At 39.4% G+C, this 14702-nt stretch overlaps 2 protein-coding genes across 2 annotated transcripts; one reads left to right on the top strand and one right to left on the bottom strand.

The window, feature by feature from the left end:
• Positions 1-2930: 2930 nt before the first annotated feature.
• Positions 2931-4561, bottom strand: CstF50 (cleavage stimulation factor subunit 1 Cst50). Its single transcript, XM_073963523.1, has 3 exons — positions 4391-4561; positions 3458-4322; positions 2931-3400 (listed from the first exon to the last, which is right to left on the bottom strand). The coding sequence occupies exons 1-3, from the start codon at positions 4462-4464 to the stop codon at positions 3062-3064; spliced, it is 1278 nt and encodes a 425-aa protein (XP_073819624.1). The 5' UTR covers positions 4465-4561; the 3' UTR covers positions 2931-3061.
• Positions 4562-6177: 1616 nt separating this feature from the next.
• Positions 6178-7078, top strand: LOC141399336 (nucleolar protein 16). The gene is made up of 3 exons (XM_073977853.1): positions 6178-6384; positions 6437-6691; positions 6762-7078. Exons 1-3 carry the CDS (start codon positions 6287-6289, stop codon positions 7000-7002), a joined length of 594 nt encoding a protein of 197 aa, XP_073833954.1. The 5' UTR covers positions 6178-6286; the 3' UTR covers positions 7003-7078.
• Positions 7079-14702: the final 7624 nt, after the last annotated feature.

The following is a 14702-nucleotide window of genomic DNA, read 5'->3' as shown; positions in this document are numbered from 1 at the left end:
CCCTTATGGGCCGATTCCGTACAGCGAGGCGAGTCATGTCGCGTCGTCTATCGTCTCTGTGACAAAATTTAAAAAATGCACTACGTACAGCGATAGAAAATAATCGTCGATAACAAGTTATTTTTATTTTTTTTTTTATTTTTTTTTATTCGTTAGTAACAATGAACAGCTAATTTGTTGTCGCCGGAAAATGAACATTACGGCGACAAAATTTGACGTCGTCGTGCGACTTTTGCCATACGTAATGGAAAAATTGCAACTGGCAACGCGACACGACTCGCCTCGCTGTACGGAATCGGCCCATTAATCTCTTCTATAAAGACTCCCTTAAGTTCGTCTATAAAGACTCCCTTAAGTTCGTCTATAAAGACTCCCTTAAGCTCGTCTATAAAGACTCCTATAAGCCCATCTATAAAGACTTCCTTCCTTAAGCTCGTCTATAAAGGCTCCCCTAAGCTCGTCTATAAAGACTCCCTTAAGCTCGTCTATAAAGACTACCTTAAGCTCGTCCATAAAGACTCCCTTAAGTTCGTCTATAAAGAATCCCTTAAGCTCGTTTATGAAGACTCCATTAAGCTCGTTTATGAAGACTCCCTCAAGTTCGTCTAAAGACTCCTTAAGCTCGTCTATAAGGACTCCCTTAAGCTCGTCTATAAAGACTCCCTTAAGCTCGTCTATAAAGACGCCCTTAAGCTCGTCTATAAATACTCCCTAAGCTCGTCTATAAAGACTCCCTTAAGCTCGTCTACAAAGACTCCCTTAAGCTCGTCTATAAAGACTCCCTTAAGCTCGTCTATAAAGACTACCTTAAGCTCGTCTATAAAGACTCCCTTAAGCTCGTCTATAAAGACTCCCTTAAGCTCGTCTATAAAGACTCCCTTAAGCTCATCTATAAAGACTCCCTTAAGCTCGTCTATAAAGACTCCCTTAAGCTCGTCTATAAAGACTCCCCTAAGCTCGTCTGTAAAGACTCCCTTAAGCTCGTCTATAAAGACTCCCTTAAGCTCGTCTATAAAGACTCCCTTAAGCTCGTCTATAAAGACTCCATAAAATCGTCTATAAAGACTCCCTTAAGCTCGTCTATAAAGATTCCAATAAAATCGTCTATAAAGACTCCAATAAAATCGTCTATAAAGACCCTTTAAGCTCGTCTATAAAGACTCCCTTAAGCTCGTCTATAAAGACTCCCTTAAGCTCGTCTATAAAGACTACCTTAAGCTCGTTTATAAAGACTCCCTTAAGCTCGTCTATAAAGACTCCCTGAAGCTCGTCTATAAAGACTCCCTTAAGCTCGTCTATAAAGACTCCCTTAAGCTCGTCTATAAAGACTCCTTAAGCTCGTCTATAAAGACTCCATAAACTCGTCTATAAAGACTCCCTTAAGCTCGTCTATAAAGACTCCAAAAAAATCGTCTATAAAGACCCCCTTAAGCTCGTCTATAAAGACGCCCTTAAGCTCGTCTATAAAGATTCCCTTAAGCTCTTCTATAAAGACTCCAATAAAATCGTCTATAAAGACTCCCTTAAGCTCGTCCATAAAGAGCCCTTAAGTTCGTCTAAAGACTCCCTAAGCTCGTCTATAAAGCTCCTCTATAAAGACTCCCTTAAGCTCGTCTATAAAGACTTCCCTAAGCTCGTCTATAAAGACTCCCCTAAGCTCGTCTATAAAGACTCCCCTAAGCTCGTCTATAATGACTCCCTTAAGCTCGTATATAAAGACTCCCTTAAGCTCGTCTATAAAGACTCCCTTAAGCTCGTCTATAAAGACTCCATAAACTCGTCTATAAAGACTCCCTTAAGCTCGTCTATAAAGATTCCAATAAAATCGTCTATAAAGACTCCAAAAAAAATCGTCTATAAAGACCCCCGTAAGCTCGTCTATAAAGACGCCCTTAAGCTCGTCTATAAAGACTCCCTTAAGCTCGTCTATAAAGACTCCAATAAAATCGTCTATAAAGACTCCCTTAAGCTCGTCCATAAAGAGCCCTTAAGTTCGTCTAAAGACTCCCTAAGCTCGTCTATAAAGCTCCTCTATAAAGACTCCCTTAAGCTCGTCTATAAAGACTTCCCTAAGCTCGTCTATAAAGACTCCCCTAAGCTCTTCTATAAAGACTCCCCTAAGCTCGTCTATAAAGACTCCCTTAAGCTCGTCTATAAAGACTCCCTTAAGCTCGTCTAAAAAGACACCCTTAAGCTCTTCTACAAAGACTCCCTTAAGCTCGTCTATAAAGACTCCCTTAAGCTCGTCTATAAAGACTCCCTTAAGCTCGTCTATAAAGACTCCCTTAAGCTCGTCTATAAAGACTCCCTTAAGCTCGTCTATAAAGACTCCCTTAAGCTCGTCTAAAAAGACTCCAATAAAATCGTCTATAAAGACTCCAATAAAATCGTCTATAAAGACTCCCTTAAGCTCGTCCATAAAGACCCCTTAAGCTCGTCTAAAGACTCCCTAAGCTCGTCTATAAAGACTCACTTGGGCTCGTCTATAAAAACTCCCTAAGCTCGTCTATAAAGACTCCCTTAAGCTCTTCTATAAAGACTCCCTTAAGCTCTTCTATAAAGTCTCCCTTAAGCTCGTCTATAAAGACTCCCTAAGCTCGTGTAAAAAGACTCCCTTAAGCTCTTCTATATAAACTCCCTTAACCTCCCCCAAAAAGACTCCCTTAAGCTCTTCTATAAAGACTCCCTTATGCTCGTCTATAAAGACTCCCTTAAGCTCGTCTATAAAGACTCCCTTAAGCTCGTCTATAAAGAGTCCCCTAAGCTCGTCTATAAAGACTCCCTTAAACTCGTCCATAAAGACTCCCTCAAGCTCGTCTTTAAAGATTCCCTTAAGCTCATCATCTATAGACTCCTATGGACTCCCTATTCGGTTTGTATAAAAATAAAGATTTCCTTTGGCCTGCCTTCCTGAATATTTCCAATTTAAATTTTTGTTATTATTCTTCACAAGGATATTATATTTTGTTTAATTTCTACTTCTTATTTATATGAAATTTGCCTTATAAACTACATTCAAATATCTTTGTCATTACTACACATGGAGGATTTGACTTGGAAACTATTGATTTGTTGTACGTCTATACCAAAATCTTGCACGGAAATCATCTGAACATGTTAAGAATGCTGGGGCATTGGGAGAGTGTGTTATAAAACGAACGGGACCATTGTGACCCAATGACATCAAATTTAAACGGCTACCATTACGAGAATTCCATGAACACAATGAAGTGGTAGCTTCGTCCGGAAATAGAACATAATCTTCGGTGTGATTGAAAACGGCTTGGGTATTGTGTTCCTGTTTGCCCGTAGTACCGGCACCGGTATATGTTTGGATGGGACGACTTGTACACAATTCCCAAAGATATACCAAGGAATTTTTACCCGAAGAAAGAAGGTACTAAAAGAAAAGTTTTTTTTATAAATAAATCATGATTGGCAGGTCAAAACTACTTACCTTTCCATTTCGGGTAAATTGTATGGAAAATATTTCAGCTCCATCATGAGCATCTGCAATTGTATTAATGCAGCGACCACTAACTCCATCCCATATTTTAATGGAACCATCAATACTTCCACTGGCATAAAGCTTGGCCGTGGGAGCAAACGCCACACATGTTACCGAACCATTGTGATGCTGCGACCCAATAGCACTGACAAAACATTGGGCCGTATGTACATCATAAAGCCGTAACAGAGAATGCTCCGTACCAATTGCCATATAATCACCAGATGGATGGAAACATAAACATGTCACCGGTTCACAATCCGTAAAAACTTTATGCGCCTTCTTAACCGATGGTTTGGCTATGTCGAATAACTTCACCGTACCATCTCTTGAACCCGAGGCCAGAATATGTTCTTTGGGATGAAATTCCAAATATGCCACTTCATCTGTATGATCATAAAGGGTACGTATAACGGGATGTCCTTGTTGTTCACGTCCAGTATCCAGTTCATCCGGAGCCGACTTGGCCAACATACGTTCTACATCGAGAATTTTTATACTGGCATCTTGACTGCCCGTTGCCACTAAAGTACCATCATGACTGAAGGCCCCAGCACGACATGAAGCCTTGTGAGAGGTAACATATGCTGTTTCGTACGATGCTGGCTCGGGCGCCATTGCAGCTGCGTCAGGTTCAAATTCTAAATCGATACAAGGCAAAACATCATCCTTGGGTGCAGGTTCTTTATCCGACATCGCCTGCATACCAGCAATCATAACGTGTAAAAGACGTTCACTAGGCGTACATTCATCAGCCTTTACCAACATGGACAATTCCATGGCAAATTTCTCCAGGCCATCGTACATAAGTTGACTGGAAGAAAAGATAATGAGGACTGTTAGTAATTCCTAGCTTCCAAAAGACATTCATGATTGCCTTACCTTATTATAAGTCTATAGAGGATTTCTCGGTTCTTGACCAAGTTTCTGGGATCCAATATTTGTATATCGCGCATTGTAGCAAGCCTTATTGTCCTTATAACAAACAATATCCTTTTCCGCAATAATACAAACAACTTTTCAACGAGTCCACTAAAGGGTTGTTTACACCATCTATCAATGTCGTATGAGATGTCAAATTTTCTACCTGCGAATGTTGTACACATAATGTGTGTTCGTTTACTCAAAATTTGTACAAATTGTTACTGGATGTTGTTCGTTTACTCTACAGTACAATGCAAAAGACCTTAGTCGATTACAAGAAGTTACTGGACTTGTACAAATTTGTACAAATTGTTGAGTAAACGAACACACCTATAGTGTGACCACTATGAAAATTTTCATCTATCAAAATGATTTGGCAACTCATATGTAATTTTTTCATTTAGGGAGCGCTCTATTTGATACGGCATTCTCGTATGTAAACATAAATTTATCAGCTGTTTTCTGGCATTCTCAAAAAAAAAAATTGAAAAACAATATCTTTTAAAAAAGAAAATGGAAAGTTATGTATATTTAAGTATTTAGAAAAGTAAATAAAGGGTGTTTATAATGTTATTTTTAGATCGATTGGTCGAAAGGAGCAGTGTTGGAAATTATTGCTTTGTGGCAAAACATGAATGCCTCTATAACCCCAAAAACCTATTCTACCACAACAAACATGCTAGATATTCATTTTCCTTCAACCAAAATTAAAAATTTGCGCAAATTTGTAACTCAACAATAAATGTAAACAATGACAAAAACAGCTGTTTTTATATTTATAGGTTATGTCATACGAAAATAACACTTGTAGGTATGAACGCACAAATTGAAAGTTGTATGGATGACGTCAATTTTGACAAACATAGAGAATGTCGAATGGGTGAAAGAAATGACAGCTCATATGACATTGATAGATGGTGTAAACAGCCCTTAACTAACTAATAACATACATGACATACGTACATCATAAATCAATTGTACAATTACCAAGGTAGATGCATCAGCTGATCGAATTTGATTGAATTCTAACATTAACAAGATCCATGGTGGAAGGTGTTACATCAAATCATGTCAAACGTCAAATTTGCTCACAATCATGCATTACTGTGAATTGCTTGTTTACATTTTGTACGTGATTTTATTCACAATAACACATTTTGACAACTGGTATGAAGATCATCTGTTTTTGGCGTTACACCTCATTATTCCACCATGCCAAGATCTTTTGTTTCTTTCGTGGCACAATAATACAGGTATAACGGGAAAACAGCTGATCATCACACTAGTTGTCAAAATGCATTATCGTGAATAATTCACAGTAATGTGTTATTGAGAACGATTTTGACGTTTGGGATTTGCTGTTACACCTTATTCTTTTGTTTCACGATGTATCTACCTGTACTTGGCCTTGTTTTCACACTAGGTGAAAGTGTGGCTAACCCACATTCCATAAAAAAACGTCGAAAGTATTTAAGACGCGCAATGTTGAACATTTCGTGCCTATTTTTCTGATAAAAATAAAATAATTTCTGAGCATTTTTTTATTTGGTGAAATAAATAAATAAAAAATCTACTTTTCAACCAAATAATCGGTTTAAAAGTCCAAAAAAAGTTAAAACAAACCCTTAAAAACAATTTTGTCATTTGCCATACTTTTTACGCCGTTGTTTAGGTACACCATACTCTGCGAGTAGGCAACACTGTTATTAATGAGAGAGAGCCGTAAACAATTTGACATTTGATTCAAAGTGCTCTCTTCGTAGCACGTGTAAACACTTTGTTGCCCGTAGATTTAAACGCTGGATAATTTATTAAAATAATTACTAAAAAATTCAATAAAACAACAGTTTTACAATGAAAATTCGTAGAAATCATAGACAGAAACGTTATCGCTACAATGTAAATAGAAAAACTTTGAATAAAACCCGGTCATCCACTGGTAAAATAAAAGAGTAAGTAAACAAACATTTGTGTTGGCTTGTCTTGTAATTCCAATTGTTCCAGTCCTGCCTTTAAAAAGCTGTGGGAAGACAGAAAGCGACCTGGAACAAATTTCAGTGAAATGGGTTTGTGTGTAGATCCCAATAAAACAGTGCCCATACCAAATTTCAAAAATGATCGTTTGAAAATCACTAAAATTGTAAATGGTTTTGAAGAAGAAGAACTCACCGAGGAGGATACCAAACCGGTGCCAAAACGTGGGCATGTTGTCAGTGAAATGGAAGAAATGGCAAAACAAAAGGCAGAATCTAAATTTAGGCAAGTTACACAAATATTTTTATTTACAAGATTTTATTTGTAATTCTATGCTTCTACTTTGTTTCTTTAGATTACCCAAAGGTGTCGTAAGCCATCTTTCCTATTTCTTGGATAAATATAAATTCAATTACAAAGCCATGGTTACGGATCGTCGTAATCATGATCAATGGACCTGGAAACAATTCCGTATGAAAATTAAACAATTTATGAATGTCAAAGAACAATTTAATGTTTATTTGGAAAAGCGCAACCTGCCCGTGGATAAAGATTTAGATTGGGAAGAATATGATTCCGATAGTGAATGGCAGTAGTTGTGTGTAATGTGATAGTATGTAAGTTTTTTTCTTCTTGTTTATTATTTAGTTTAGAGAATAATAAAAACAATTTTATAAACAATTGAAGTTTGTCCTAACAAGTAGATGTAGATATTAGATGAATGAAGCGATATGAGGATAATTCGAAGACCTCAATAATTCCGTGCACGACTCCAGAATTCGATGTCTGGAATCCTTCTCATAATTATATTAATAGAATTCATAAAGAATAACCTTTTATTTCCATTGCGAATTATTGGCAGTCCCATGGGTAATTCCCTGAATTTTAATATGTGACATATAATCAGGGAAGCAACATATTGTGATGAAAATGAGAAGAACTGCCTTCAGCGGGAAATATAAATAAATCTGGTCAAAATATATTTACATTGTAAAACTATATACAGTGAGTCAATTAAGTATTTTGCCTCTTTAGAAAATTGAAAAATTTTCAATAAATTCGTTTGAAACCATCAAATTTGTGGTCAAAAAGTCGAACATTTATGTGTAGTATGTTTGTGGGTAGTTTAGTATCCAATATCTGCAAGAAACGCAGCGAAAGGCTTAATGGTCTTCTAGATATTGACCAAAATCTATAACAACATAAAATATTTTACCTCAAAAAAGTATTTTGCCTTTTACATATTTTTTGAGAAAAACACATTTTTGTTACACTCTAAAGATTTTTATTGTAACCGTTGGAGATTATGACATTATGCAACTGTTTCGGCACCAGTTCTACCACCTTGCGACATGTTTACGCGGTTATTTTCTCCAATTTTCCTACATTAATTTATTTGACAATATGTTTTATTAATTTTGGTCATTACCGACATTAATCTCTAAGAAAATCAGTGAAAAATGATTCGCCGCTACCTTCAAATCCTAACAATAGCGTAAAAAATAAATAAAAAGCTAAGACGCATCACGAATAGTGAAAGAAATTATAGTTTGGAACTAGGAAAATTAAGAACAGAGACAAAAAAATATTTAAAAAATCGCGAAGATCACTCCTGACTGCTTCCAAAAATGAATCGTGTCTTCAATACTAATCTCGGAACCAATGTCTTGCATAAATTGCCCACCAGTTTCCAAAATCCGGAGATATTGACGGTTTTGTAGCAAATAAAACATTAGAAAATAATTGGAAAATATAGGGAAACAATCATCCCTTGCCAAGACCTCTGAAGTTATAAAATTGGATTTTAAAAATGGTGCGGTTTAGTGGCGAAGGTATTTAAATATATTTGCATCGGATGAGAAGACCAAGTTAATGGTGTCGACGCGCAATGCGTCCATTGAGCTCGGACCGACTGTGGAAGTTGGTTCCTATAATATTGAGGTAGTAAAAGACTTCGTCTACCTCGGCACCTCCGTCAACACAACAAACGACATCAGTTGTGAAATAAAAAGTAGAATTGTATTGGCCAACAGATGCTACTTTGGATTAAGTAAGCAGTTTAAAAACAAAGCCACATCTCGTCAAACAAAAATAACGCTCTACAAAACACTGATACTACCCGTGCTGATGTATGGCTCCGAAGCCTGGGTACTTGCGCAAGCAGACATGGCAGTGCTTGGTGTGTTTGAGAGAAAAATTCTTCGAAAGATCTACGGACCAATCTGCGTTGACGGTGAATATCGACGTCGCATGAACCACGAGCTGTATCTGCTATACAACGACATGAATATTGTTAAACGTATCGAGAAGCAGCGATTGCGTTGGCTAGGCCATATCAAAAGAATGAGCGATGATGATCCCGCTAAAAAGGCGTATGAATACATGCCACATGGCGGTGCACGCAGAATTGGCAGGCCAAGGAATAGATGGCGCAAACAAGTGGATGATGAGATGAAAAGGCGCGGTATTCCAGAGTGCAAAGCAACAAATAGAGAGGAATGGAGATCTCTTCTTAGTTCGGCCTATAGAACAAATGTTCTGTAATGGGCCAGCTAAGTAAGTAAGTAAGTAAACATGTCGCAAGGTGGTAGAACTGGTGCCGAAACAGTTGCATAATGTCATAATCTCCAACGGTTACAATAAAAATCTTTAGAGTGTAACAAAAATGTGTTTTTCTCAAAAAATATGTAAAAGGCAAAATACTTTTTTGAGGTAAAATATTTTATGTTGTTATAGATTTTGGTCAATATCTAGAAGACCATTAAGCCTTTCGCTGCGTTTCTTGCAGATATTGGATACTAAACTACCCACAAACATACTACACATAAGTATTCGACTTTTTTACCACTAATTTGATGGTTTCAAACGAATTTATTGAAAATTTTTCAATTTTCTAAAGAGGCAAAATACTTAATTGACTCACTGTATATATATATATGCCTCGAAAATTGTGGACATCCCCCTCGAAAATGTTTGTGTCATTAAAATCAGCACACAAAGGCCGAACTACATGGAGTAATAACTTGAAAATAGAAGTCAACATAAACTAAAAGAAGAGCACAAAGAATACAATGGCCTTCCTTACAAAAGGCTAATTTTTTAATAGAAGAGATACATTTAGGCCTTTCCAACGACCTGTTGGTTTTCGTATAGAATACTTTTAGGTCATTCCCATATATGTAAATGAGGGCACATGAATTCGTATTAGCTCAATGATATGGGACTTACTTTGTATCGAGCGTTATGGCGGCCGGCTCTCCGTCATCTCAACAATTATGAGTTTGTGTACTTTTATTACCAAGGGAGCAGCAATATATTCGGTATTCCTTCTCCGTGCTCTTTTGGTCCGTGTCGGGAAAGAGAAGAGACCCGAGTTTGCTGTTCCGTTTGCCATATCCGCCCATTGCCATTGCCGCGATCCACGAAAAAAGGCTGACTTCCGTAATGTCAGTTGCTTTGTTGTTGTTGTAACAGTGTTTTATTATTATGTTTGTATGTTCGTTCTCCTGTTCAATCTGGCTCTGTGTCTATCTCCAGTTCCAGGAAAGTGGCTACTTCGATGGGATGTAACCACAGATCCACTGGATTTAGATGAGTAGGTTTGGCGGGGCAGTTGAATAGGTGCATAGTATCGTGCGGGCCCATGCCGCATACTGGGCAGATGTCTTGTACGGTGCGGTCAATTCCCGCCCAATAGGAATTTAGGCGACTGCAATATCGAGCCAAAACTACTCTGGTTTGTCGTGGCAGCTGACGCTTTTCAGCTGCGACAGATGGGGGATGTACTCCGATGACTGCATTCACACAATAATTGCTTATGGTCTTGGCAACTGTGTCCGTGTGAATGTTGTTCAAACCTACCTGATATGCCTGTTGATCGAGGAGTTCTCTCCTATATTGCTGGACCTCCGTCTCTAGAGCACGAATATCCTTCCTGATATGTCTGGGTGTATCGTATCGGTGGCCAGCAGATGGTGATTGGGATGGCTCTCGCGGTACATGTCATTTGCTTTGTAGTCATGCATGAAACTAGGGATTCTTAGATCGAGTTCCCCACTACTGCAACTTCATAAAATTACTCCAGTATGGAACTCGATCTAAGAACCCCTAGTTTCATGTACGACTACAAAGCAACTAACGTTTCGGAAGTCAGCCAAAGTTTACCGTCACCTGTACTCTTCAATTTTTCGGTGGAGGATCGTACAAGTAGAAGAGAAATAGGACATATACAACAGTCTGTCCAGTACAGACCTATCTCGCTTGAGCTTGACTCTAGTGATCCATACTTAAGGTTCTAACTGGTGCTGTGTGATTTCAATGTCCACAAAATTTGCCAGCAGAAGCGATGGGACTAGCAACTGAGCATGATGAGCTTCTTCGTACGAACCCTGAAGACCCAAGAACTAGGGAAATTAACTTGAAACGGAAATAGTGGCTCAACCACCTGAAGCAATGCAACATTTGTAAAGGATTGAGTAAATTGTGGGCAATGGTTAACGGGTGTTATTTTAACCGGTAATTTATTGAGCTCCCCGAGAGTGACAGGGCAAAGAGTAGCGCCACGCCGTATAAGAGCTTTTACAGCCGGGGAAGTACCACCACAATTTACAATGAGCAATAAGCAACTGGGTGAACCCGGAGTTGTGTATTTGACAGGTTTCCTCATTCTATCGTTAGCCACCTATATTTTACAAAAACCTTGGAATGTTGACAGGGTGGCGCTGCTACTGACGCCAGGCAAGTATGCCAACAGAGGCGAATTTTATAGGGCGATTACCTTCCTATCGCCAGTAGTGAAAATCCTAGAGGTTCTACTCCTCCCCATAAAAAGAAACAATTGCCCACACAACCACAACAGTGTTACACGTCAAGAGATAGAGATGTCTTAAGGTACAAACGAGAACCTCTAGGTCAACGAGTCTGTCACGCAGGTTAGTATTCAAACTGGTGCAGTTGTGCAGGCAATACAAAGATACAGTGTGAATGCCTTTCTCGTAGACCACCCCAAGACAAACACGAATGGTTTTAGCTTAATTAAGATCCGGACGATGCAGCCGCCTCAATTCGAATCAAAGAATTGCAGAATTTTCGAATCTAGAACAGATAATTGAAAAGATATACGAACGAGCATTATGCAGAGCATTAGGTCTTCCCAATGATGAGCAGCAGATCTTACCATAAAGACCAATAAACCTTCCTATAGAAGATCAGTAGATCTTTCAGTAGAAGATCAATAGATCTTTACATAGAAGAATATGATCATCCCGCCGAAGACCAATAGATTTTACCCATCGAAAAACAGCCTTTTTATATGATACCAGTTGTTGTTGTTGTAACAGTGTTTGTTATTATGTTTGTATGTTCGTTCTTCTGTTCAATCTGGCTCTGGGTCTATCTCCAGTTCCAGGAAAGTGGCTGCTTCGATGGCATGTAACCACAGATCCACTGGAGTTAGATGAGTAGGTTTGGCAGGGCAGTTGAAAAGGTGTTTTGTGTCGTGCGGGCCCATGCCACATACTGGGCAGATGTCTTGCACGACGCGGTCGATTTCCGCCCAATAAGAATTTAGGCGACTGCAATATCCCGAGGGTAGTTGAGCCAAAACTACTCTAGTTTGTCGTGGCAGCAGATGCTCCTCAGCTGCAATAGATGGGGGATGTATTTCGAGGACTTTATTCACACTATAATTGCTTAAGGCCTTGGCAACTGCATCCGTATGAACACTATTTAAACCTGCTTGATACGCTTGTTGATCTAGGCGTTCTCTAGAGCATGGATATCCTTCCTGATCTGCCTGTATGTGTCGGGCCTACCCACAAGATGGTGATTTGGATGGCTCACACGGTAACATCCAAGCAGGTACTGCAACGAAAGCATCTCATTGTGTTGCTTTACTGGAAGAATCTTTGCCTACTCATGTAGATGGCCCACTGAAAATTTGAGGAGGCACCCTGTTGCTGTTCTCAGGGCGGCATTCTGGCAAGTTTGAATCTTTTTCCTATTCGTATTACATAACTTGGGGACCAGATTGGCGCCGCATAGCTTACCACAGACCGACCTATCGCGTATATGTGGTCAACAAGTTTTCTTTATCTGCACCCCAAGTGCTGCCGGCTAGGGACTTGAGGACCTTGTTCCTACTTTTCAGTTTGGGGCAGTTTGTGGTCGGAATTGTGCTACCGTCGACCACGACATTCAATTCTCTTCCAAACTGCGCTGTCCATGTGGTGAACAGAGTGGATGTTGATTTTGTGGCGGAAATCTGCATATTCCTCGAATGGAAGAAGGTGGTAAGATCGGTTAAATAGTTGTTCAGTCTCTCACAGATGTCATCAGGATAGGTACCCGACGCCAGGATCGTGCAATCATCCGCATACGTTACGATCTCGATGCCGTTTGGAGGGGGCGGAATACAGGAGAGGTAGAGGTTAAACAGTTCCGGAGATATCACCCCACCTTGAAGAACTCCCTGTTTCACTCTACGGGGTTTGGACTTCTTGTTCCTGAATTCCACGTACGACTGGCGTCCACACATATAATTGACTATCCAACGTTTCAAGCTTGGCCGGAGGGTTGTCTGCTCAATGTCCTCAAACAGCGTGGAGTGCCTGACTGTATCAAAGGCTTTTGATAAGTCAAGCGCCACCATAACTGTTCTATCGCACGGCAGTCTCTGGTTGAGTCCTTTGCAGATATATGTGATAATGGCGTGCAGCGCTGTTGTCGTGCTGTGCTGCTTACGGAATCCATGCTGATGATCGGCAACTTGATAGCTATTTCTGATACTGGGGAGGAGCAAGGCCTCAAGGGTCTTTGCTACGGGCGGCAAAAGCGAAGTCGGCCTGTACGATTCATTTCTGCTGGCATCCTTGCCTGGCTTCAGTAGCGGGACCACCCTGCCCATTTTCCAGACTTCGGGAACAATGAGGGTGGATAGCGACAAGTTGAGAACTTTAGTGAGATACTCCACTGCCGGCTCATCCAGCTCCTTCAGCATTACCATGGAGATTCCATCAGGGCCCAACGCTTTGTATGATTTAGCGTTCCTGATGGCATTGGCAACATCATCCATTGTAAACTGTGGTGGTTCCTCCTCGGCAGGAAGAGATCTTCGCCCTGTCACTCTCGGGGTGCTCGACAAACTGTCGATTGAAATAACTTGCGCACCTCTTCGGGTCAGTCAACGTAACGTCGCCAAACGTGACGTAGGTTCTATCATCCCTTCTTCAAGGGTTCGAGAGTGACTTAACCGTTGCCCACAATTCACCTATAACGGCTCCAATGTTGCAACTCTTCAGATGATTTAACCACTTGTTCCGCTTATGCTCGCCGACTAGCCTATTAACTTCCATTGTCAGCCCCCTGACTCTGGGGTTATTGGGTTGGTTCGGCGAAGCTCATCACGCTCAGTACCAGTAGGTGCTAATATGGCCTTCCTTTGGATAATGTATAAGTCTTTCCCTACAAGACCAAAAGTTCTTCACGAAGAAGACCAACAGATCCTCATATGGAAGACCAAGACATTGTATAGTAGTAACTCTCTATCCGTAGTGGAGCAGTAAGATCTGTCATGCAAGGCCTCTATATTCCCTTAAATAGGTCTGCATGTTTTCCAGTATGTCATTTTCTGATTTCTTTATTTAACAAACAAAACTGTTACTCAATTCCACTATTGGAAGTCATTATATGAGAAATGTAAAAAATATGTGATAATTGCAGCATACTTTTAGGTTTCATGTTAAATGTTAAGGCAAAGGAACCTTTTGAAGAATTTTTTTAGCGCAAAACCTAAATTATTGCATATTGTGTGTGAGTTATTCAAAACAAAAACAAAATACATGTACATATGTATTTCAAATTTGAAATATTAGTATTTTGTTGTTGTTTTGAAGAACGCACACTCAACACGCAATAATTTAGGTTTTGTCTTTAAATAGGAATCTTTCTAACAAATAGATTTCTTCATGGGAATTTCAGTTTTAAAAAGTCCAGAAGAAGAACTAGAAAGATAGTCCCTAGGAAGACCAAAAACTCATTCCCTAGTAGACCAAAAGTTCCTCGCAAAATATACCTCATATAGAAGACCAATAGATATGTTGGCCTTCTAATAAAAGAAATGTAGGTATTTGTATAGACATATAGAAGTAACTCTTTACCTGTATACCTGTAGTAGATCAGTAATATCTCTCATGTAAGGCCTCTATATTCTCCCTACAATAGGTATGTGTTTTCCAGTATGACATTTTCTGATGTCTGTATTTAATAAACAATTCCACTATTGGGGGTCATTCTATGC

Source organism: Musca autumnalis, unplaced genomic scaffold (genome assembly GCF_047663935.1).
Source record: "Musca autumnalis isolate F117 unplaced genomic scaffold, ASM4766393v1 scaffold_1, whole genome shotgun sequence".
NCBI classification, from domain to species: Eukaryota; Metazoa; Arthropoda; class Insecta; order Diptera; family Muscidae; genus Musca; species Musca autumnalis.
The sequence above is the reverse complement of the archived record's forward strand: the minus strand, read 5'-3'. Positions and strand labels throughout refer to the sequence as shown.